The 24,985-nt window shown below is 39.4% G+C and overlaps 1 protein-coding gene across 7 annotated transcripts; it reads right to left on the minus strand.

The window, feature by feature from the left end:
* Nucleotides 1–10,800: 10,800 nt before the first annotated feature.
* WDR53 (WD repeat domain 53) lies at nucleotides 10,801–24,920 on the minus strand. Of its 7 annotated transcripts, XM_059391203.1 has the most exons (5): nucleotides 24,837–24,888; nucleotides 23,253–23,357; nucleotides 17,764–18,259; nucleotides 11,248–11,422; nucleotides 10,801–11,127 (listed from the first exon to the last, which is right to left on the minus strand). In XM_059391203.1, exons 3-5 carry the CDS (start codon nucleotides 18,241–18,243, stop codon nucleotides 10,829–10,831), a joined length of 954 nt encoding a protein of 317 aa, XP_059247186.1. In that variant the 5' UTR covers nucleotides 18,244–18,259; nucleotides 23,253–23,357; nucleotides 24,837–24,888; the 3' UTR covers nucleotides 10,801–10,828. The 7 variants fall into 7 exon arrangements, with proteins under 7 accessions (XP_059247186.1, XP_059247183.1, XP_059247184.1 ...); XM_059391200.1 differs by having other exon boundaries at nucleotides 10,801–11,422; nucleotides 24,837–24,886; XM_059391201.1 differs by lacking the exon at nucleotides 23,253–23,357 and having other exon boundaries at nucleotides 10,801–11,422; nucleotides 24,837–24,920.
* Nucleotides 24,921–24,985: the final 65 nt, after the last annotated feature.

The following is a 24,985-nucleotide window of genomic DNA, read 5'->3' on the forward strand; positions in this document are numbered from 1 at the left end:
AACCCAGTGACTCCATGCTTCAGCATCTGGTACTGTCAACTTTTTCAAAGTTAGGCATTCTGGTGGGTGTGTTTTAGCTTATACTTTCCAGTGTCCAATGCAGTTGATCAACTTTTCTTATGTTTGTTGCCCTTCTGTATATCTATTGGCCTATTCATATCTTTTGCCCAATTTTCTGTTGGATTGTCTGATTTTTTCTTTTATTAATTGATCAGTTAGTCAGTTATTTTTTCATTCTGGATTCCAGTCCTTTGTCAGTTATAAAATGCACATATCTTATTTCCACTCTGGTTTGCCTTTTTTATCCTCTTAACAGTGTATTTTGATGAACAGAGGTTCTTAATTTTAATGTAGATTTTGTCTTCATTAAATTAATTTAAAGTTATCCAATTTATCCATGCTTTCATTTTGATGTCTTCTATTTGAAATCTTTAATACTTCAAGGTCATGAAACCATTTTTCTTCTTTTTTTTAATTTAGAAGGTTTATTACTTTACCTATCACATTTAGATCTGAAGCACACCTAGAAATAATTTTTGGATTAGTGTAAAGAATCAATATTAACTTCTTCTCCATATGGATATACAATCGAACAAATCCCATTTATTGCAAAGACTGTCCTTTTCTCACTGCTCTACAGTGCACGTTTGTCACTAATTGAGTTTGCATGTTTATAAATATCTATTTCTATTCTTTATTCTTCCTCATTGGTCTATGTATCTATTCTTGTGCCCATACCACATTCGTAGTTACTGTAGCTTTATAATAAGTGTATCATATAGTGTGAGTCCTCCATTCTAGGCCATGTGCATTTTTAAAAAAAGATTTTATTTATTCATTTCAGAGACAGAGAGAGCACAAGTAGGCAGATCAGCAGGCAGAGGAGAGGGAGAAGCGGGCTCTTTGAGGAGCAGGGAGCCTGATGTGGGACTCGATCCCAAGACCCCGGGATCATGACCCAAGCCAAAAGCAGCCACTTAACTGACTGAGCCACCCAGGTGCCCCCATCTGCATTTTTAAAAAGATTTATTTATTTATTTATAAATTAACTGAGAGGGAGAGAGAATCCTCAAGCAGGCTCCACACTCAGCGGGGAACCTGACAGGGAGTTTGATACCAGGACAGGAGTCCTGGTAATCATGACCTGAGTCAAAATCAAGAGCTGGCTGCTTGATCGACTGAGCCATCAAGATGTCCCTAGACCATTTGCATTTTCATATAAAATTTACAACATGCTGCCTAATTTTTATAACAGTACTAGCTGGGATTGATTAGAATTACACTGACATCTTTATAATACTTTATCTTCTAATTCATGAATATGATAAAACCCTCTTTTAGATTTTAATTTGTCTCAAGCATGTTTTACACTTTTTATCTGTAGAGTTATTTTGTTTTTCATTTTATTAGTATTTGATGTTTCCTGTTGCTATTATAAGTGGTATTTTTAATTTTTCCTTTATTGTTGCTGTTATATAGGAATACTACCATTTTTTATATATTTATCTTTTTATTCAGCAACCTTAATAAATCCATTTTTAATTTTTGCAATTCATCTCTAGATTCTTTTGATTTTCTGAATACATAATCATGTCTGTAAATAACTGTTTTACTTCTTTTTTTATGGCTTTTTTTTTCCTTGCCATATTGTACTACCTAGGACCTCCAGTAGAATGTCAAATACAAATAATGGTGGAGATATCCTTCTCATCTCTTGTTTCCAGTATCAGAGAGAAATGTGTCAATATTTGTCACATGTCTAAATAATTCATGTATCAAAGAATAAATCACAATGAAAAATTAAAATGTTATATTGAAAAAGCTAGAATGTTATATTAGAGCACTAATGAAAGTGTGGCACATAAAATTGGAAGGATGTAGGTAAAGCCATACTTAGAAGAAATTGTATGGTCTTAAATGCATATATGCCAAAGGGAGGGGGAGCTAAAAAATCAATGAGCTAAGTGTCCATCTCAAAGTGTTAGAAAATGGACAAATTAAACCTGAAGATAGCAGAATGAAGGAAATAATAATAATTGGAGCAGCAATTAAGCAGAAAACAAATAATAGTATTATCAAAGGCAAATATTGCTTCTTTGAAAAGGCTATTAAAATTTAAAAAACTCCTGACAAGGGACACCTGCGTGGCTCGGTTGGTTGAGCACATGCTGACTCTTGATCTCAGCTCAGGTCTTGATCTCAGGGTCATGAATTCAAGCCCTGCAGGTTTCATGCTGGGCATGGAGCCTATTTAAAAAACAGAAAAAAGAAAAAAAGAAAAAAAACCCCTTATGACAAGGCTAATAAAAGAGGATATTATAACAAATTCATGACAGTAATTTGAAAATACATGAAATCCAGTTTGCTGTATGTATCAATAGTTTGTTCCTTCTTTTTAAAATTTGTTGTTGTTGTTGTTAGTTTTTTGTTTGTTTGTTCCTTTTTATTCTGAGTAGTATTCCACAGTATGGATATATCAGATTGTTTAACCATTTACCTCTTTAAGGAATCTAGGCTAATTCCAGTTTGGGGCTATCCATGAATAAAGCTGCTATAAACTTTCACGTACAGGTTTTTATGAGAACATATGTTTAAACGCTCAGGAGAGCAATTGCTGGGTTACATGGTTTGGGCACATTTTTTGGTAGGAAAATGCCAAACTGTTTTCCAGGGTAGCTGTACCATTTTACATTCCCACCAGCGACAAATGAGAGATCTAATTTCTCCCACATTCTTACCAGCAGTTGGTGTTGTCATTGTTTTTTATTTTAGCCATTCTGACAGGTGTGCAAATCAATTGAAAAATGTATTTCATTCTAATTATTTAGTATTTTAAAATGATTTTACTTTTATGTAATCTCTACATCCAATTTGGGGCTTGAATTCACAACCCTGAGATAGAGAGTCTCATGTTCTACCTACTGAGCCGGCTAGGTGCCCCTACACCATTTAGTATTTTTGAAGGGTGAGTTGATCTGCAACATATTGAACCTCTAATTGGTACTGAACTGGGTTTTTGAGGAACAGGACTCAGGCATCTAGATATTTTCTTTTTTTAATATATATATTTCTTTTAAATTTTTTTTTAAATTTTTTAATTTTTAATTTTTTAAGTTTTTTAAAAAAAATTATTTGATAGAGAGAGAGCGAGAGAGGGAACATAACAAGCAGGGGTAGGGGGAGAGGGAGACGCAGGCTTTCCAGCAGAGCAGGGAACCCGATGTGGGGCTCCATCCCAGGATCCTGGGATCATGACCAAAGCCGAAGGCAGATGCTTAAGGACCGAGCCACCCAGGCGCCCCTCTAGATATTTTTAAATCTTCATTGGTGGATCTGATTTGCAGCTAAGTTTATGAAGACATCCTAGTCTCAAAGGACAAGAGCTTTGAAGGAAAAGTCATCCTTTGAAGAAATAGCCATATCCAATGATGGGAATGTCATAGACAATGAAAATACGTGGTAGGATAGTAGGGCTGAATGACATTTCCAAAATACAAACAAGGATTCTTAACCCTGGAAAATATTTTTGGAAAATAGTTATTTAAACTTTCAAAAACTCAAAAAATTGATTTCATTTAATTTTTTTCCCTCCCCCATCTCCAAATGGAGGTCTACTTAATTTTAGAGAGGTCTACTTAGACAAAAATTAATTAAAATTTTGGTATTTAAAAAATAAATGGTTATTTAGAGCATGAAGAATTCCTTATTAACAAGAAAGAAGAAAGAAAGTTGAGAAGAAGATGTATAATTGTCCAAATCACTTAGAAAAAAATAGAAAAAAGTCCAGGTCCGGGCTAATCAAGTTATTTGACTAATCCGAGGCTATCAAAATCTGTGAAAACAAAAGAAGTTATGGATTATGTCTCTAGGGGGCGCTAAATCTCTACAGAGCAATGCAGGAAAGGAAAATGTTAAAAATTCTAAGAATCAAAAAACGTAATGCTTCGTGAATAACACGGATTAGAAAATTAGAGTGTATTATTAAGAAAGGAACAAGGCTAAGTGTAAGCGATTTAAGGGAAGCAAAGAGAAAGAAATGTCTACTAGTCTCCCCTCTGGTTTAAGGAGTCCAGTAATCCTCCAAATCACCCTGCCTCTCCAGTGCAGCCAGACTCCTGACTAGTAACAGCTCTGTGCCATTTTGGAGAGCTGATGGTAATGACACCAGAATGGCAAGGACCAGTCCGGGCAGATAAGGGAGGTCTAAGTAGTCAAACCTGCCCAGCCTCTTGTGCTCCCTACATGGATTTAGGGCTCTAGGATCCACCCAGTCACTGAAACCAAAAACTTAGGGCTTCATTCTTGACTCTAATACCTCCTACTAATAATGTGACTAGTTTTCCCATCTGGCTATTTTGGAATTTATTCTGAACAATCTATGCTTCTCCAAAATATCCTCTTCCACAGCAAACTACTGGTACCACGCTTGCAATTTCCCCACATTCCCCAGCAACATCAATTCATCCTAGTCTCACATGGATGGAGATGCTAAAGGCCACTCCGGAAGATTTTCAAGACTCTTATCTACAAGTCCATGCATTCAAGCTTGAGTACTGTATGTTTTTTAAAATATAAAAAAATTAGGCTCCTAGGATTGATTAGTAATTATGTTGAAATTATTTTTAGTATAATGTTGCTTAAATATGTCCAAATGCATCATTAGTATCAACTTCTTTTAACTCTTATGTGACTATAAAATGAAAAGAAACATACATATTAAATACAAACCAAATTACAACTAATAAAATTAAATTGCCAACATTAATTTATTGTGATGGCTGATGCTGTTTTGCTGAAACTAAATTACCTCTCACATGGATTTGGCACTAATTGCTTTAGAGGAGGTTCTTTGCATTTGGCAAATTGATACTACCTTGGGCAGAGCAATGACTCAGTTATAAGACATTTCTCTAATTGAATTACGTGCATCACTTGGTTCATGCATTCTCACTTTATAAATTTTAGATTTACAGAATTCTGTAAAAAAAAAAGCAAACTACACCTGCCATTTATTTTAAAACATTTTTTCTTCTTTCTTCCTTTTTTCTTCCTTCCTTTCCTTTTTCTCTCTTCCTTCCTTTTTCTTTCCTTCCTCCCTCCATTTCTTTCTCCATCCTTCCTTCCTTCCTTTCCTCTCTTTTGTAATCTCTACACCCCACATAGGGCTCGAACTCACAGCCCCAAGATCAAGAGTCACATGCTGTTCCAACTGAGCCAGTCAGGCGCCCCTAAAACATTTTTAAATTTTATTAGTTTTTTCAGCCAAAGATACTCTATGACATGATAAATTCTTCCTGTTAATTTCTGCTACTGCTGTTAATGGAGAACCGATAATGGAACATTGGAGAGGGGTGGTTATTGACACTTGTGTTTAGTGACTCTACTGGCTCTGGAGGACTGGTGTCTGCTGAATAAAGTGTTTCTGTTGAACACATGCCCAGTTTAAACTCTTGTTTGTATTGATATTTCTAAGGTCACAACTTAAAAATTAGGAAAAAAGAATGGAAAAAACATTAACATAAATTGTGGAAACTAAAGGGCAAAAAGTCCCAATTTTAAGTGAAAAAGTAGTAATGATAAAGCAAGACACACAGTCATGGTGTGAGACTGCTTGCACTTTATATAAACTAGGGCATTGGGTGGTAATAGGCTTGAAGAGAGCCCTAAGACACTTGTCTTGAAAATACACTTGTACAGCTTGCAACCTTTCTTTAAAAAATCCATTTTGAATGTAATTTACATACAATAAAATTCAGTAATTATAAAAATATGATTTGCTGAGTTTTGACAAATATTTACAGTCCTATGACCACCACCACAATTAAGATAAAGAGCATAGGACATTACCCTTATTACCACCAAAAGTTCTCTTGCACTTTTTTGCAATCAATCCTGTCCCCTACCTCTGACTTCTGGTAACCTCTATTTTCTCCTTTGTCCTTCATGCAGCATTTTGTGTCCAGCTCCCATCATGCATCATGTTTTTTTTTTTTTTTTTTTTTTTAAAGATTTTATTTATTTATTTGACAGAGAGAGATCACAAGCAGGCAGAGAGGCAGGCAGAGAGAGAGGAGGAAGCAGGCTCCCTGCTGAGCAGAGAGCCCGATGTGGGCCTCGATCCCAGGACCCTGAGATCATGACCTGAGCGGAAGGCAGCGGCTTAACCCACTGAGCCACCCAGGCGCCCCCATGCATCATGTTTTTGAAATTCATCCATGTCGTTGCAAGTATCAGTTTGTTGCTCTTACTGCTCTGCAGTGTTCTGCTGCATGCACAAACCACAATTTGTTCCAAGGGTCACCCACTGATGGCTATTTGGTTTGTTTTCAACTGGCTATTATTATAAGGCAAGTAGCATAAACCTTTCGGTAGAGATCTTTGTGTGGACACAAGTTTTTATTTCTCTTGGGTAAATATCTAGGAATGGAACTGCTGGGTCATATAGTAAATATATGTTTGACTTTGTAAAAACTGCCAAACTTTTTTCCTAAGTGGCTGTTCCATTTTTCATTCTTAACAACAATGTAGGAAGAGTTCCAATTGGTTTGCATCTTCACCAACATTGTCTGTCTTTAAATTTTTGCCCTTTTAACAGATGTGTCTAGACATAACATTGTGGTATTAATTTGGTTATTCACTGATACCTTTTCATGCATTTATTCTCCATTTGTTTTTTTTTAATTATTCTTTTAAAAATTTTATTTATTTATTTGAGAGAGAGAGATAAAGAGCATGAGAGGGGAGGAGGTCAGAGGGAGAAGCAGACTCCCCATGGAGCTGGGAGCCCGATGCGGACTCTATCCCGGGACTCCGGGATCATGACCTGAGCCGAAGGCAGTCACTTAACCAACTGAGCCACCCAGGTGCCCTTATTATCCATTTGTAATCCACTTTGGAAAGGTGTCTGTTCAAATATTTTCCTTATTTTTTTAATTGATTGTTTTCTTGAGTTGTTAAAGTTCCTTATATCATCTGTATGTAAATCCTTTAGCAGGTTTATGTTCTATAAATAATTTTTTCCCAGTCCATAGCTTGCCTTTTCATTTTTTTTTTTTTAAAGATTTTATTTGAGAGAGAAAAAGCAGAGTGACTGAGAGAAAGCATGAACGGGGGTGAGGGGAAGAGGGAGAGGGATATGCAGACTCCCTGCTGGGTAGGATCCTGATTATCAGGGCTTGATCTCAGGACCCTGGGATCATGACCTGAGCTGAAGGCAGCTGCTTAACCAACTGAGCCACCCAGATGGCCCAGCTGTTCTGAATGTTTATGGCATTAAAGACTCAAGTGAAGGGGCATTTCTGCTCTAGTAAACTAGAGAATTCTGCTCCCTATGCCCTAATAGAAAACTTCTCTTTTGCTTAGGCAGTCTGAGTGGGTATGTTATCAGCAACCAAAAGAAGTTTAGGGTTGATGTTTCAACCCTGGTTTAAGTACTTCTTACCTTGTTCCCATTAATTTATTCAGACTCAATAGCCAAAAAGATGCTGTACTTGGGTAATTTTTCAAAGGATCCCTCTAAAACCTCCAGAGATTAGCCATGAGCATTAGTTCGTCCTGATATTTTAATATTAGAATCATTGGATAAGCATAATATTATAATGATGGTATTTTCATTCCATTTAACAGGGACATAAAAGAACCTTAGAGGATTTCTAACTCAAGCTGTTCACTTTCACGGAAACTAAAGCCCAAATTGGAAAGAGCCTTGCCCAGTGTTAGAATTAGAACCTTGTTTCTGTCAACACTCAGGCCAAGGTGATTTGACAGTGATTTGTTTTTTTTTTTTAAAGTAATCCCTGGGGGCACCTGGGTGGCTCAGTTGGTTAAGCCTCTGGCTTCGGCTCAGGTCATAATCTCAGGTCCTGGGATCCAGCCCCCCATTATCGGGCTCTCTACTCAGCAGGGAGCCTGCTTCCTCCTCTCTGTCTGCCTGCCTCTCTGCCTACTTGTGATCTGTCAAATAAATGAATGAAATTAAAAAAAAAAAGTAATCTCTGTTCCCAATGTGCAGATCAAACTCACAACCCCCAGATGAAGAGTTGCAAGCTCCACTAACTGTGCCCGCTGCCCCTGACAGTGAATTTTTTTTTTTTAGAGCCAAGATGGTATTGTCCTTTCTTTAAATTCCAAGTGAGATCACTCAACAATATTTATTGATTGCCCACTTAATTGGTCAGGACTCTTAGTTGTAAGTTAAAAAAAAAAAAAGTCTCCAGGAATACATTTGTTTCATGTACTGTTGTTTCAAGGCTCCAAATCACCGTATCTTTTTCAACTCTAGGAAAGACTTTCTGTAGGTGGGGTACCTGTAGACTCACATCTTACCAGTTTAGCTACCCCAGCAGTGCATGCTGGATTATCCTTGGATTTCTCAGTTATGTGAGCAAAAAAACTCCTTTTTGTTCCCTTAAGCCAATTTGAATTTGGTTTCTGTCACTGCAAAGTGTTCAGACTAAAATCACACTTATCAGAAAATTCTTTGCAAACAAGGATAATGATAACCAGATTCTCTTTTAAACATGGAATGTAAGAGTAGTTAGTATAAGGACACCTAGGTGTCTCCGTTGGATCGGACTTGATTTCGGCTCTGGTCATGATCTCAGGATCTCAGATCCAGCCCCATGCTGGGTTCAACAGTGGGCATGGAGCCTGCTTAAGAATCTCCCTTACCTGGGGGCGCAAGGGTGGCACAGTAGGTTAAAGCCTCTGCCTTCAGCTCAGGTCATGATCCCAGGGTTCTGGGATTGAGCCCCACATTGGGCTCTCTGCTCAGCAGGGAGCCTACTTCCCTTCCCCTCTCTCTCTGCCTGCTTGTGATCTGGGTCTGTCAAATAAATAAATAAAATCTTAAAAAAAAAAAAAAATCTCCCTTGCCGGGGTGCCTGGGTGGCTCATTGGGTTAAGCCTCTGCCTTTGGTTCAGGTTATGATCCCAGGGTCCTGGGATTGAGCCCCACATTGGGCTCTCTGCTCAGCAGGGAGCCTGCTTCCCCCTCGCTCTCTGCCTGCCTCTCTGCCTACTTGTGATCTCTGTCAAATAAATAAATTAAAAAATCTTAAAAAGGAAAGAGAAAAAAAGAATCTCCCTTGCCCCACTCCCACCCCCTAATTGCCCTGAAGCTCTTCAAAAAAAAGAAAAGAAAAAAGAGCAGGCAAGGTAAGTAGAAGCAGAAAGAACGCATAGAGAAGACAGCCACCCAGGCCTGATATACTACTACCTTCATTTCTTTTTTTTTTTTTTTTTAAGATTTTATTTCTTTATTTGCGAGAACAGGAGAAAGAGAGAGCACGAGTATGCATGCAAGGAGAGGGATAGTGGGAGAGGGAGAATTCCAAGCACACTCTGGGCTTAGCCAGGCTATGTCCCACAAACCGAGATCACGACCTGAGCTGAAACCAAGAGCCAGATGCTCAGCGAACTGAGCCACCCAAGCGCCCCATATTCTTTACCTCTTTTATCTCTTCTCTACTTTTTATCTTTTTAAAAAAAATTTTTTTTAGAATGATTTTCCTTTTCTATATCTATTTAATTGAGAGAGTGAGACAGAGAGCATGAAAGGGGAGAGGGTCAGAGGGAGAGACAGACTCCCCACCAAGCAGGGAGCCGGATGTGGGACTCTATCCCAGGACTCCAGGATCATGACCTGAGCCAAAGGCAGTCGTCCAACCAACTGAGCCACACAGGCACCCTACTTTTTATCTTCTTAGAATTTCTTGTTCATGGAGCACCTGGGTGGCTGTGTGGGTTAAAGCCTCTGCCTTCGGCTCAGGTCATGATCCCAGGGTCCTGGGATCCAGCCCCCCATGGGGCTCTCTGCTCAGCGGGGAGCCTGCTTCCCCTTCTTTCTCTGCCTGCCTCTCTTCGTACTTGTGATCTCTGTCTCTCTGTTAAATAAATAAATAAAATCTTAAAAAAAAAAAAAAGAATTTCTTGTTCGTAACTTCAGCCTATTCTTGGTTCTGTCAGCATCACAGCTTGGATTACTGCAAAATATCCTAAACTGATTTGACTCTGAAGTCCTTTTCTTAGAAACAACACCAAGTAATTGTCAGCAAAGCCTTCTGGGCTTTACACGGAACAAGCAAGAACAGGTTTCCTCTTCCACCTTGGTAAGGCTCCTCATGACATCCTAGGATCTGAAATAACCAGTTATAACTAACGTGGTGACTACACTTGGAATAGATCACATGTGGGCTTCCCTGAGGCAGGAGGCTTGACAAGACAACCAAGATCCTTTCTAGGTAAGTAATCATGCCTGCAGTTTTCCTGGTTCTTTGTTACTTAATATCTTTTTTTTTTTTTTTTTTTTTTTAAAGATTTTATTTATTTATTTGACAGAGAGAGATCACAAGTAGGCAGAGAGGCAGGCAGAGAGAGAGGAAGGGAAGCAGGCTCCCTGCTGAGCAGAGAGCCCGATGTGGGACTCGATCCCAGGACCCTGAGACCATGACCTGAGCCGAAGGCAGCGGCTTAACCCACTGAGCCACCCAGGCACCCCTGTTACTTAATATCTTTAAGTCTCAATTACTATGGCAATAAAATGAGAGAAATCACCCACATCATGGATTTGGAAGAAGAAATGAAACATGTAAAATGGCTGGTATAATATGGCCATTACACAGTGAATATTCTCCTCCCTCAAATTTTAATATGTCACTTACTATATAAAGTATTACCCAATTATCTTTCATTCCGATGCCTTATAATTTATACGATGGAATAATACTATTCCACATATGACAAACATTAAGAATGACAAAAATGAACCATCAGGATTTTTTTTAAACTATAAAAAGTTGATGCAGTTTTTCAAATGATTTTATTGGATTTAAAATTCCTTTAAGGGATATACAGATATACAACTAGTTTGATCAGCTACTAATATATTTTGGTATCCCTTTATTCTTGTACTTAAGAGCCAGTTCACTTTTTCTCCGTGTTCAATACTTAGCTTTGGTAAAATTTTGCCATGCTCTTCTTCATCTGCTGAAGCATGAGTGTTTCCACCCCGCTTCGTATAAGATGCTCTCTTAGTTTTCTTCCTGTGAGTAGGTTTCGTAGGACTCTTCTGTTTTTTTTCAACTTCACTGCTTACATCCCACAACATTATCTTCCCATCATTCCCTCCTGTAAGCAGCAAATAGGATTCTGGCAGAAAGCAGACCTGGGATACTCCCAAAGAATGGCCCTTAAATCCAAATTCTTGTTCACACTTAACTCCCATCACCCTAAAGATTCGAACCTTACCATCTTCTGCACCACAGCTAAAAATATTACCACAGGATGCCACAGACACGGAGTGGGCTAAAGCAGGGTTTAAAAGCTGACCAGGCGATTGTGGGCTTTCCATCTCTTCTGTTTCATCTTCCTGCAAATTTGTAATCCAGAGTGGCCGTGATTTCTGAAGGTTCCATAGCATTACCTTTAAATAAGAGGGAGTTATGCAAACAGAGATTTAGCCATTTTGCTCAATTACCATGCTTATTCCACTTCTAATAAAGTCACCAAAGTAGTCTCATAATAATTACTACAACACAGGCACAGCAATATTAAATTTTTAAAAATTCACACAGCACTATAATATGCCAGGGGAATGCTACCCTGGTGCCAAAACCAGGATGCCAGTCGGCAGTGAGGTAGAATTTAGAAAACAAGATCCTAAATAACTTGTGATTAACAACCCCATTAAAGTGCAATCCAGGGGCGCCTGGGTGGCTCAGTGGTTTGGGCTGCTGCCTTCGGCTCGGGTCATGATCTCAGGGTCCTGGGATGGAGCCCCGCATCGGGCTCTCTGCTCCGCAGGAAGCCTGCTTCCCTCTCTCTCTCTCTCTCTGCCTGCCTCTCTGCCTACTTGTGATCTCTGTCTGTCAAATAAATAAATAAAATCTTTAAAAAAAAAAAAATAAATAAAGTGCAATCCACATTCTTAAGCAATTGCCAATTCAAGTCATTGTACCCTTATCTCTGCAAGTAAAATGGAAGAGTATGAAATGTATTTAATTTTTAAAAATACTTTATTTATTTGACAGAGAGAGAAAGCACAAACAGGGGGATCGGCAGAGGGAGAGGGAGAAGACTCCCCTCTGAGCAAGGAAAATGATGTGGGGCTTGATCCCGGGCCGTGGGATCATGACTTAAGCTGAAGGCAGATGCTTAACTGACTGAGCCATCCAGGCACCCTGAAATCATTAATAAATAATGAGATTTATTAATTTTAGCCTATGCCAGTTGCAAGTCAAAAAGCCCGTCCAGTTAAATAAATGAAATCTGGAACGCTTTCTCTTTCCTTTCACATTACTTAAATTACCCATTTTAGGGGCTTACCTCAAGTCCCTATCCCTCTAGGACGTCTTTTCTAACTATTCCATAGCTTACTTCTCTCCCATATTTAATTTCTATGCTATTTACCAACATATACTACTAGCTCGTCAGTTTCCTGAGATTTAATTCTTCTTTTTTAAAAATTTTAAGTAGACTTCATGCCCAGTATGGGGCAGGAACTCATTACCCCAAGATCAAGAATCACATACTCCACTGCTAAGCCAGCCAGGAACCCTGAGATTTAATTCTTCTTTGCTAATATCTAGCACAATGCCCGGAAAAGCAGAAGTTCCATACTTGTCTGTTGGTTAATTTGACATCCTGATACATGCAGGTTTTTTGTTGTTTCATACTATGATTTTGGATCTACTAAATTGATTTAAATGAAAGGCTAACTAAAACCTGTATAAAACGAAATAAAAAGCTTTGTGAATTGATTTTACTCTATAATCTAGTGATGCATTTTATTCCCACAGCAACTAATCTGAAAAGGAGAATATTCATCATATTTCAGAGAATAGACAGCCTTATTTTACCATCTAATATCTCTTAAAAATATTTTATTTATTTATTTGAAAGAAAAAGTGCATGTGCAAGTGGGCAGAGGGGAAAAGGGGAGAAAGAGAAAAAAAGAGAGAGAATCTCGAGCAGACTCCACACCGAGTACAGAGCCCAACGATGGGCTCCATCCTTAGACCCTGAGGTCATGACTTGAGCCGAAACCAAGAGTCAGATGCTTAATAACTGAGCCACCCAGGCGCCCCATATTTTACCAACTAGTATTAGCTCATAATTATGAGTCACAATTTAAATGGACACTAGAATAAGCATGACCATGTTCAGTCAAAAGCATAGATCTGAACTGACAAAATTACTACTGCTGGGATGCCTGGGTGGCTCTGTCAGTTAAACTGCCTTCGGCTCAGGTCATGATCCCTGTGTCCTGGGATTAAGTCCCAAGTCAGGCTCCCTGCTAAGCGGGGCGTCTGCTTCTCCCTCTGCCTCTGCAGCTCCCCCTACTTGTGTTCTCTCTTTCTGACAAATAAATATTTTTTTTTTTTTAAAGATTACTACTGCTGATGATACTAACAATTTGGTTTTCTTTTGACAGTAACTTCCCTCAACTTAGCCTTCCAAAAGAAGTGACATCTAGTAACACTTATATTGTTTCTATCAAGGAAGCACTGAACCCTTCTGGATTAGATTTATAACATTAACTAAGTAGCCAGCAGTTGCTATTTGACTGAAGACAGAATACTAAAAAAATCAAAATAAAGTAAAATAAAGAAATATCAGAAACTATAACAAAGATGAACAAGTACTAAAATGTAAGGTGGAGGGGTGCCTGGGTGGCTCAGTCATTAAGCATCTGCCTCTGGCTCAGGTCATGATCCCAGGGTCCTGGGATTGAGCCCTGCATTGGGCTCCCTGCTTGGTGGGGAACCTGCTTCTCTCTTCCACTCCCCCCTGCTTATGTTCCCTTCTCTTGCTGTGTCTCTCTGTCAAATAAAGAAATAAAATCTTTAAAAATGTAATGTGAAACAGGGTGCCTGGGTGGCACAGTGAGTTGGGCCTCTGCTTTCGGCTCAGGTCATAATCTCGGGATCCTGGGATCAGGTCCCGCATTGGGCTCTCTCCTCAGCAGGGAGCCTGCTTCCTCCTCTCTCTCAATCTGCCTACTTGTGATCTCTCTCTGTCAAATAAATAAAATCTTTAAAAAAAAATGTAATGTGAAACAATCTCTATAAAAATGTCTAAACACAAGGAAGACAGACATTTCAAAATCTGCTAGCTTGAATGTCTTGGTAGGTATCCCCAAGTCTTTCTTGCACAGTCCTGCATTGATGCTTGGATTATATTTTCTGTCCTCGTAAGACATCTAAACAAGAACTATACCCAGAGTGTTTTCAGCAGCTTACACACTTTTTTGTATTTACTGAAATCATCTAATTGTAGTAATAGTCATCTCAGATTCTACCAATTCAAAAATCATTTCCAAATACTGAAGATTCCAGACTGTTCCTGCCTGGACATTCTCTATACCCCCACTTTACTCTTCCTAACTGCTGAATATTCTAAGGTGTTTCACAATTTCTCAACCACTGGTTCCAGCGGTGTCACCCTAAGAAGGAAAGCAAGAGATACTGAAAGAAACAAATTCAAAAGCTTGGGGTTTATGATCCTACAAAATGTCAGAGGAGGAGAAAGTGAACAACTGGCAAACGTTCAGAAGTGAAAGCAATCACATCAGTAAGACTCCACTCATGAATTGCTCCTCCTACAAAAACATTTCTTTCCACACGGAAGAATTATCTTCAAGGAAAAAAAAGCCTCTTTTATCAGCCTGATCCTTAAGTGCTGGTACTAGTGATCTTTCAAACTCCAGAAAGAACACTAACCTTTGAATCATTTATTTTCAGATGTGGAAAGGGCAAAAAAAATCAATGTTTATGCGACAGAAATATAGGATGGTCTTAAATTTCCAAAGGTCTTTACAAGAGAAAACTATTTGAGTGGTGGCTACCCATGTATTTATTTAATGTTATTTTTTTAAATTTTTATTATTTTTTAAGATTTTTAAAATTTATTTGACAGAGATCACAAGTAGGCAGAGAGGCAGGCAGAGAGAGCGGAGGAAGCAGGCTCCCAGACGAGCAGAGAGTCCTGAGATCATGACCTGAGCCGAAGGCAGAGGCTTAACCCACTGAGCCACCCAGGCGCCCCTTATGTTATTCTTATATTTAACCATTTTATATTTTATAGCTACTTAATAAATATTAAGCAGTCTCAAATTTTTTTTTAAAAAAGATTTTATTTATTTGACAGGGAGAAAGACAGCGAGAGAGGGAATACAAGCAGGGGAGTGCGAGAGGGAGAAGCAGGCTCCCCCCGCCAGGAGCAGGGAGCCAGACTCGGGGCTCAATCCCAGGACCCTAGAATCACGACCTGAGCCAAAGGCAGCCGCCTAACTGATTGACCCACCCACGTACCCCTCAAATGTCTTAATTAACCACTTTAAGGTCCCTGCCCCTCTAAGTGTGCTTGCCTAATTATTTAAACCTATCTAGATTGAAAGATATAATTTTTATAATTTCTATAATAACAAAGATAGTTACAATGAACGCATCTACTATGTGTGGCAATAATTCAATTCCTGCCTTGAGATAAAATATTTGTTCAGAGAGAAAGCAATCCCAAAATTAACCTGATAAGAATTCCCTTCCACTACTGTATGTATATTCTTTTTTAAAAAGATTTTATTTGTTTATTTGACAGATCACAAGTAGGCAGAGAGGCAGGCAGAGAGAGAGGGGGAAGCAGGCTCCCTACTGAGCAGGGAGCCTGATGGGGGGCTCGATCCCAGGACCCTGGGATCATGGCCTGAGCCAAAAGTAGAGGCTTTAACCCACTGAGCCACACAGGTGCCCCTGTATCTACATTCTTGGACCCTTCCATGCTGGCTATTCTTAAAGTTTAGAATAATACTAGATAGCCAGGTTTTAAGAAGTAAACTGTGGAATATATTACAGTTTCAACTTCAGATAAGGAAAGTAATTTCTTAAAAGCATAGTTGAGCTGTCTTACCACTGTTGGTATAGCACGACCCAATGCAGAAATTAATCTACAGTGGCATTTTAGTAAGTCTTGGGAGTCAAATCATCTAAATCTGCTTCTCACAAAATACTTATATCCTATACTGTCCTCTAGCAGCTGCCTGCCACTATAACTTCTCTCCTAGAACTGGAGGCAAAATATAAATTCTGGACGCCCATTTCTTATGTAATGTGAAAAGTATATAGGTTATTTTTGCACACTGAATTGTTTACTGCTATGCCTAGTAAGTTAATGAACCAGTGACTGACAACTGGTATTAAGCTGAAGAATGAAAGAATGAGAGGCTCCTGGATGGCTCAGTGGGTTAAAGCCTCTACCTTTGGCTCAGGTCATGATCCCAGGGTCCTGGGATCACATTTTAGGTAAGACAGTTCTTTACTGTTTAGGGACTGTCCCAGCACTTTAAGACACTCCCTGATTCTGCCTACTAAATACCAGTAGCTTGGGGGAGGGTAATGGCAGTCATTATAAAAATAACAACAAGCAGCCTCATTTTCTTCTGACTTTTGAGTGGGTGCAGAGGGTAGAGAAGGGAACAGTAAATGTTGTTGGCCACAAAGATAGACAAATCTTTGATGCTATTAATGGAATCACAGAGTCTTGAAAGATAACTGGACACAGTTAAGGATGTAGATTAAATGCCTATAACAGTGCAGGGCACACAGGCACACACTGGTTTTTTTTCTAGAACTCACCTGTTCCCAAACCAAGAACTTTTTCTACTACATTACACATGATATCCTGCTTGATACCACTGATATCACAGAAAAAACATACAGGCTTTGGAGCCAGAGAGAATGAAGATTGGAATCTCAATTCAGGCAGCTATGTGGACACTTATTTTAAACCTCAGTCTCATTTCTAAAAAAGAAATAGTAACTACCAGGGTGTGGTTAGAGTGAAGACTAATATATGTAAAGCTGGCAAGTACTAAGTGCTCACCAAAGAGAAGTCATGATTATTCTCACTCCAGTGACACAAGATTTACTTTTAAGAAGTACATCTGCTTTGAGAAAATTCAAGCTATCAGGGGCAGAGGGGGAGCTTTCTTTTATTAAAACAAAATCTGGGGGCACCTGGGTGGTTCAGTTGGTTAAATGTCTGCTTTTGGCTTGGGTCATGAACCCAGGGTCCTGAATCAAGCTTGGCAGGGATCTGCTTCTCCCTCTCCTCCCTGCTTGGCTCCCTCTCTCTCTCAAATAAATAAAATCTTAACAAACCCGAAATCTGCTTCTATAGGACTTCTATTTAGACTAGCACATTCTACTTTTCCCACTCATGAAAACCAAGAATTAAACACTTCCATTTCCTCCACAAAATGGAGTTTCTAGATACATCTTCTCTCCTGATGGCTTTCTTCTGAATTTGGTCTAACTTGTGATATTCCTTTCAAAACTCAATGAATGCAATGCTCTGATCTTGGTCACCAATACACAATACTTCAATAGATGTACCACAGAATTTTAAAGTAAAAACAAAAAAATCCTTATTTTTAAAAAAAGTTTCTATAGAGTGGGTGATAAAGTCTGCCTTTAGCATGCTCTTTTCTTTAAAAAGATATTTAGAATCAAATATTTGAATTCCCAGAGTTTATGACTCTCAGGTATAGAGAAAGGAAAGCTAAAGGATAAATGATTACTTTGTGAATGAAACCTACTAGGCTTTGTCAAGTTAGCATTAAAAATGCAGTAGAAGTAAGGCTAATGATTCATACATAGAAAAGACATGTCAGTAGAGAACAGAAAAAGCAAGGATTTACTTAGCCTGATCAGTAATTTGATCATTCCTAATTTAGAAATTATCCAAGTACTCTCTGCAAAGCATTACCTGCATATCCAGTCCACATGATACCAGGCTCTGAGGCCTTTGAGGCCGAAAAGCTACAGAGGAACAGATATTGGAATGTCTCTTCAGTGATCTGCTAACTTTCTTATTTTCCAAGTCTAGGATTTTAATTGACCCAGAGTCATCAGCAGAAGCCAGCAGGTTTTCAGTGTCATTCAATGAGAGGCAATTGATTTCTTCTTCATTCACATGAAAATGGTCCATGGAACCTTTGAGGGACCGGACATCCAGTAAGCTAATGGTTTCTCCATGTGAGGCATAGAGCTTGGTGGGGCAGGAGGGAGAGAATAAGACACTGGTAACATCATCAGCTCCTTGGAAGCGTGTATGTCCTAAAGGAGTCCCATCTTCACCCCAAGCCATGAGATCACCACCCTCTGCTCCAGAAGCCACTAGCCCTTCTTGACTTGCATTCAGGCAGAGAATAGGAGAAGAATGTCCACCAGTCCATTTGACAGCCATTATGGCCCAGGAGACCCTGAGAGGAGGGGGAAAAACTACAATCTCTTATTTAAGATCCTGATGGTAGCAGACAAATGCAATATGCAGTATTTCATTTAAATATTTTTTAAAAGACATCTAAAAAAAACTGAATTAAAAAAAAAAAGACATTTGAAGATCAAGTCTACAAAAGCCTAGCTAAGACACAGGATCATGGGGCCCCTGGCTGGCACATGCATAAACAGGCTTTCTTTGTAATCAGGGTCCCAGGCAAACCTGGTCTCCCAGTATTTGATGTGGGGCCCACACAAGAATAAACATTATAGGGGGACCTGGGTAGCTCAGTCGGTTAAGTGTATGCCTTCCACTCTGGTCATGATCCTGGGGTCCTGGGATTGAGCCCCATGTTGGGTTCCCTGCCTAGCGGGGCCTGCTTCTCCCTTTCCCTCTGCCCTCTACACCCCAATTCATTCTCTACCCCTCCTGAAATAAATAAATCTTAAAACAAACAAACAAACATTATATACTTAAACTAAGAAAATACTTTTTTAAAAGAGATCTGCTTGGGGCGCCTGGGTGGCTCAGTGGGTTAAGCCTCTGACTTCGTCTCAGGTCATTATCTCAGGGTTTTGGGATTGAGCCCTGTATCAGGCTCTCTGCTCAGCAGGGAGCTTGCTTCCCCCTCTCTCTGCCTGCCTCTATGCCTAATTAATGATCTCTGTCTGCCAAATAAATAAATAAATAAATATTTTTTTTAAAAAGAGAGAGAGCTGCTCAATCATTAGGTTATATCTTTTATCTGAATGTTTTAGAGAATAGATTCTCTGGGTTTGAATAGATCTACTATATATTATTAGCTGGGTGACTTTGGGCAAGTTACTGAACTTCTCTGTGATTCATTTTCCTTCTTTATAAAATTGGGGTGGTAATAATAATAGCACCATTTTATAGGATCATAGAAAAGTAAATAAAATATGTAAAGCACATATAATAGTGTTTTGTACATGAGTGCTCAACAAATATTACCATTATCACTTTTTTTTAAAGTAATCTCTACAACCAACGTGGGGCTTGAACCCACAACCCGAAATCAAGAGTGGCAAGCTCCATCAACTGAGCCAGTCAGATGCCCCTCACTTTTCCCAATTTTATTAGGCTGGTCAAAGTGGCATCTTGGATCTACACCAATGGTGCTCAAAGTATAACCTCCAGACTGTGAGCATCACCTAGGAACTTAGAAATTACCCAACACCACCCTAGACCAACTGAACCAGAAATACTGGGGTTGGGGCCCAGCCATGTGTTTTAACAAGCCCTCCAGGTGATGCTGAGGTATGCTAAAATTTGAGAATACTACACCAATAATCATCCAGGGAAATGATTAAAAAAAGACCCTTGGGTTTTACCACTAGAGACTAATTCAGTACGTTATTTAACTTTATTCTCAAGACAACCCTTCTGTTTAATATTATTCCATTTTAAAGATAATAAAACTTGAGTTTCAGAAGTGTTAAATAATTTGATCAAAGTCACCTGGCCTTTAAGATTTGACCCGATATAAAGGGATCCCAAATTTTTATTTTATTAAAGATTTTATTTATTTGACAGCGAGAGAGAGCAGGAGAGCACAGCAGGGGAGTGGCAGAGGGAGAAGCAGGGAGCCTGATGTGGGGCTTGATCCCAGGACCCTGGGATGATGACCCAAGCCAAAGGCAGTTGCTTAACCAACTGAGCCTCCCAGGCGTCCCTGGCTCCCTAATTTTTGAATAACGAAGACTGTCTTCTAACAATTCCACTGACAATAGTTACTTTTTTGGTTAAGATTTTATTTATTTATTTGACAGACAGAGATCACAGGTAGGCAGAGAGGCAGGCGGAGAGAGAGGAGGAAGCAGGCTCCCGGACAACCAGAGAGCCCGATGTGGGGCTAGATCCCAAGACCCTGGGATCATAACCTGAGCTGAAGGCAGAAGCTTTAACCCACTAAGCCACCCAGGAACCCCTTGACAATAGTTTTCAACTTTAGTATTCTCTGAAAGTACAGAAAATAAACAAAAGTCACAAATAATTCATTACTGCTTTTTAAAATTTTATTTTTAAAGATTTAGTGAGTGGTGTGCTGATACAAGCAGGGGGAGGGGAAAGCAGAGAGGGAGGAAGAAGCAGGCTCCCTGTTGAGCAAAGAGCTTGATACCCTGCTCCCTGGCTTGCTGACCTGGATGGAAGGCAGACTCTTAAAGGACTGAGCCACCAAGGGACCCTTCATTATGGCTTTTATTTTTTTTTTATTTTTTAAAGATTTTATTTATTTATTTGACAGAGATCACAAGTAGGCAGAGAGGCGGGCAGAGAGAGAGAGAGGAGGAAGCAGGCTCCCTGCTGAGCAGAGAGCCCGATGCGGGACTCGATCCCAGGACCCTGAGATCATGACCTGAGCCGAAGGCAGCGGCTTAACCCACTGAGCCACCCAGGCGCCCCTCATTATGGCTTTTAAATGTACTCACGTATTTTTACTATTTTTTATTAAAGTTTATTTATTTATTTATCTCTACACCCAACATGGGGCTCACATTCATAACCCTGAGATCAAGAGTCACATGCTCTACTGAATAAGCCAGCCAGGTACCCCATACTCACGTATTTTTAATTTTCTTATCACCCGCTTACACTTAACAGTAGTGCTTATGTGCAAAATTTAGAATCCTGATACACTAGGCATCCCGGATTTATACAATGAAATTGCCACATAAGAGTACCCTGCCTCAACTGCATGTTGGGTAAATCAAAAAAGGAAATAAGGGCAATTTATGTAACTCTAAATGTTCAGACAAAAAGAAGCAAACAAATCTACCTGAACAAATTTAATGTTTAATTTCACAAGCCAAGGGAGAATTTCTCTACTGAGAAACTGCCACAGCTGCTTTCATATTTTCAGATATGACACCTGAATTCAATCCAATTGTACAGATAAATTTCCTAATATTGTTTTGAAAACTAATTTAAAGTACTGGCAATCTGCCTAAAGTTTCTATTCCTGACACAAAGCTTACTTCCTCCCATTTTTAGGCACTCACACATACACAAAATAACTAGACTGCTAAAAAAAACCTTTCAGTAATCAAAGTAACAGAGGGGTGGGGGAAGTAACAGAAACATGGTCACAAAATCATATATAGCAATTTTCATAAAGAGGACAAAATGGGAAAGACAAAAAGATACTTTATTTCAGCAGAAGCACTGAATTAGAATACAGAGGAAACTAATTAGAGACCAAAGCAAGTAAGTTTTAAAGGAGAGGTTTGGAGAGGAAATGACTCAGAGAGAGGTAAAGACAGGGAACTCTGGTGGTTTGATTTTTGCTGACAAGTAATGGAACAGAAGTTAAATAATTTTCTACCAAAAAATAGTTAAATAATTTTCTACCATAAAAAACTTGTGCCAAATGCTCAAGATAAGCCAAGAAAAAAGAACACTTAGCACAATTTAAAATGAAAGGTATTAATATTTAGACTTAGGGACTGTCATCTGTGGTGACTACTGATTTGTCAGATAATAGAGACAATATACTACCTTAAAATATGAAATTTGTAGTAACCATTGAAAATGCCACTTCAATTACAAATAATTTTGTTTAGGGGCACCTGGGTGGCTCAGTTGGTTAAGAGGCTGCCTTTGGCTCAAGTCATGATCCCAGTGTCCTGGGACAGAGCCCCGCATCAGGCTCCCTGCTCAGCGGGAAGCCTGCTTCTCTCTCTTCCACTCCCCCTGCTTGTGCTCCCTCTCTCACTGTGTCTTGCTCTGTCAAATGAATAAATAAAATATTAAAAAACAAAAACAAATAATTTTGTTTAACTCTTTTCTTTAGAGATCTGATCACGTATTTCCTACATTAGTTTTAGTTTTTCTACAGTGAAACAACTTTAAAGTCCGGAAGTCTGTCCTCTACAGCTTTAGGATTTTATGTGTATAGAGGTTTTGGATCCCTGCTGGGATTTTAGGTTTTATCTATGACAAGAATGAAATAGGGCTTCTAGTACTTCTATTTCTCCATCACATTTTCTACCCACAGGGGACCTAAATAAATGCTGACTATCAGACAAAGTATATTACTTCTAAATATAATTTTTTTAAAGGAAACGATTAACTCAATTTTAAAGACCCATTTGGTTAAGCTCACCCCAAGTGTGAGGAATTAGGCAATAAATGGATTTTGTACTTAAAGGAATTATTATAGATAAGAAAACTGTTCCCGTAAATTCTTCCATAATGGAAGCAGTAATATCTACCTATTAATCTCATAAGAACAAGGTCAGCTCTACCTTAACCTCTTAAACAAATTAAACTTCTAATCTCTACATCATATGGATAATATTTACTGATCACTATTAGAAAAATAAAAATAGAGACCTATTAGCTTAAGCAGACTATTAATCACTGAGTCAACCAGAGCCCCCCAAATCACGTTTCCTTAGTCTACAAAATTATTCTTATTACTTAAAACACACCCAAAAACCACCGTCAAAAAGTATTAACAATAGACTGCTGTGGTAGAAGGCAGTGGGGAAAAATATATAATTAAATCTGAGTTAAAGGAAAACAATCTTTCAGAAATGATTTGTCAAGCCACTGTTTCTTGTTTTTCTCTTACTGGGACTGGAAAGCCTACCAGAAGTAGGTAGTGCCACTATTTCCATATTCAGGTATCAGGTCAACAAGTTTCTCTTCTCATAGGTAACGTCTAAGGGTAATGTCTAAAGCACAGCAAGTAATCATGTCCTCCTGTGAATGACTCTAATTAGATAATAGATTCCTTCAACACCTATGAGATCATAGAGAGGGCAGGGAAAGGTGGGGTATCTTAGGTGAGGTATCTTGAGAGCAGTTTTAGAAAGGGTAGAGGACAAAGATGGAAGTTCTGAACAGTCAGTCAGAGGGCCAGAGGGTACTAAAAATTGGGGAGGGGCAAGGTCAGGAGGCCGATTTGTAGAAAGAAAAGAACTTAGTCATAAAGAAAATCTTTTCCAGGGCACCTGAGTGGCTCAGTCGGTTAGGCATCTGACTCTTGATCTCAGCTCAGGTCTTCATCTCCAGGTGGTGAGTTCAAACCTTCATGGGGATCCACACTGAGTATGGAGCTTATTTAGAAAAAAAAAATTTTTTTAGGGGCGCCTGGGTGGCTCAGTGGGTTAAACCTCTGCCTTCGGTTCAAGGGTCCTGGGATTGAGCCCCACATCCGGCTCTCTGCTCAGCAGGGAGCCTGCTTCCCCACCCCTTTCCCTGCCTGCCTCTCTACCTATATGTGATTTCTGCCTGTCAAATAAATAAATAAAATCTTTAAATTTATTTAAAAAAAAAAAAAAGAAAGAAAAAACTTTAAAAGAAATCTAAGTTCCTTCTCAGACAAAACTTGGACCTCCTTCCTTGGATGTCTTACAGTTCAAAGTTGAAAATGAATAATGAATAAAACTTCCTAGCCTGAGATTACAGTACCATTCAAATAATATCACTATCACTATAGTAAATGTAAGCCAACTTTTCTTCACATGTGTAGGGTTTTCCACAGTTGGCCTTGATGTGGAGAAGCTGGATAGCGACCAAAATGATTCAAGGCCTATGGCATCAGCACTAATAAGGAAAGAATCTGGGATACTAAGCTGGGAGAAAAAACAAAACAAAACAAACATCCGGGATGACGAGACTAGCAAATAATAATCAAACACCATTTACCATAGAGTAGAGAAGGCAGTTGCTGTTCTTTTGTTTTTAATGGTGAACTAGAAATGTATTATACACGGCAGGGGAACTACTTAAAAAGATTTCTTACTACATAAAGGCAAGACAGTGGAGTTCACTACTGAAGGAATCTGTGAGCCCTATTATAGTAATAACCTCTGAGTTGTTTTGAGAGTTATATAAAACCCGAGTAAAGGACTCTACCACAGTGCCTTGTTCACATGATGGCTAGTATTTTCCCTCACTAAATATTCTTTAAAACCTGTCAGGAAACTTCTGGTCACTTAGGAAAATGCAGTATGACCAAATGCGTAAATTCTTTCACTTCCAAGATGTCATCTGTAATTACAGCCTCCACATCATTCTCCCTTTTGGAATGCCTAATTATATAAAAACACGCTGCCTTGATCCGCCTACTAATCGGGTTAGTAGGAAAGACTGGGAAAGGCTGCTTTTTGTCCAAAAGAATGGAGCACTTCATCAGCAATTACACGGCACTTTGAGGCTATCCAAACATTTGGGCGGGGGTAGGGGAAGATTCAAATGACGACCTTACTTGCTAAATATACGATATTCGGATTAAGTAGATGTTCTGATTAAGTACACTACCAATAAAGAACAAAAGGGTCTGACCAGGAGAAGACGACCTCAGCTGCTAAAAGTAAAGAAAGAAGATCCAATTCAAGCCGAAGGTGGAAAGCTAGGAACTGGCTAGCAAAGCGAGGGAAGTTTCATGCGTTAGGTTGGAGCCTGAGGCAGGGATCTGACACAGGGAAACCTCACAGGGAAAGGGGCCCAGGAAGGCGGACGCGAGACCACTAGATCAAAAAGAGGAAAAGGCACCGGAGGACAGCCACAAAACCGCAGCGCTAGCCTCATACCTGCGCTTCCCGCTTCCCTCCTCGGCGCCTCGCGATGACCTCACCCGTGAGCGCCCAATCCCATGTAGGACTGGGCGCCGGGCGCCTCAGCCAAACAGTCACATCCGGGGCCGAGAGGAACCGCGAGCGAGCTGGGCGTGCGCCCTTGC

Source organism: Mustela nigripes, chromosome 2 (assembly GCF_022355385.1).
Source record: "Mustela nigripes isolate SB6536 chromosome 2, MUSNIG.SB6536, whole genome shotgun sequence".
Lineage (NCBI taxonomy): Eukaryota > Metazoa > Chordata > Mammalia > Carnivora > Mustelidae > Mustela > Mustela nigripes.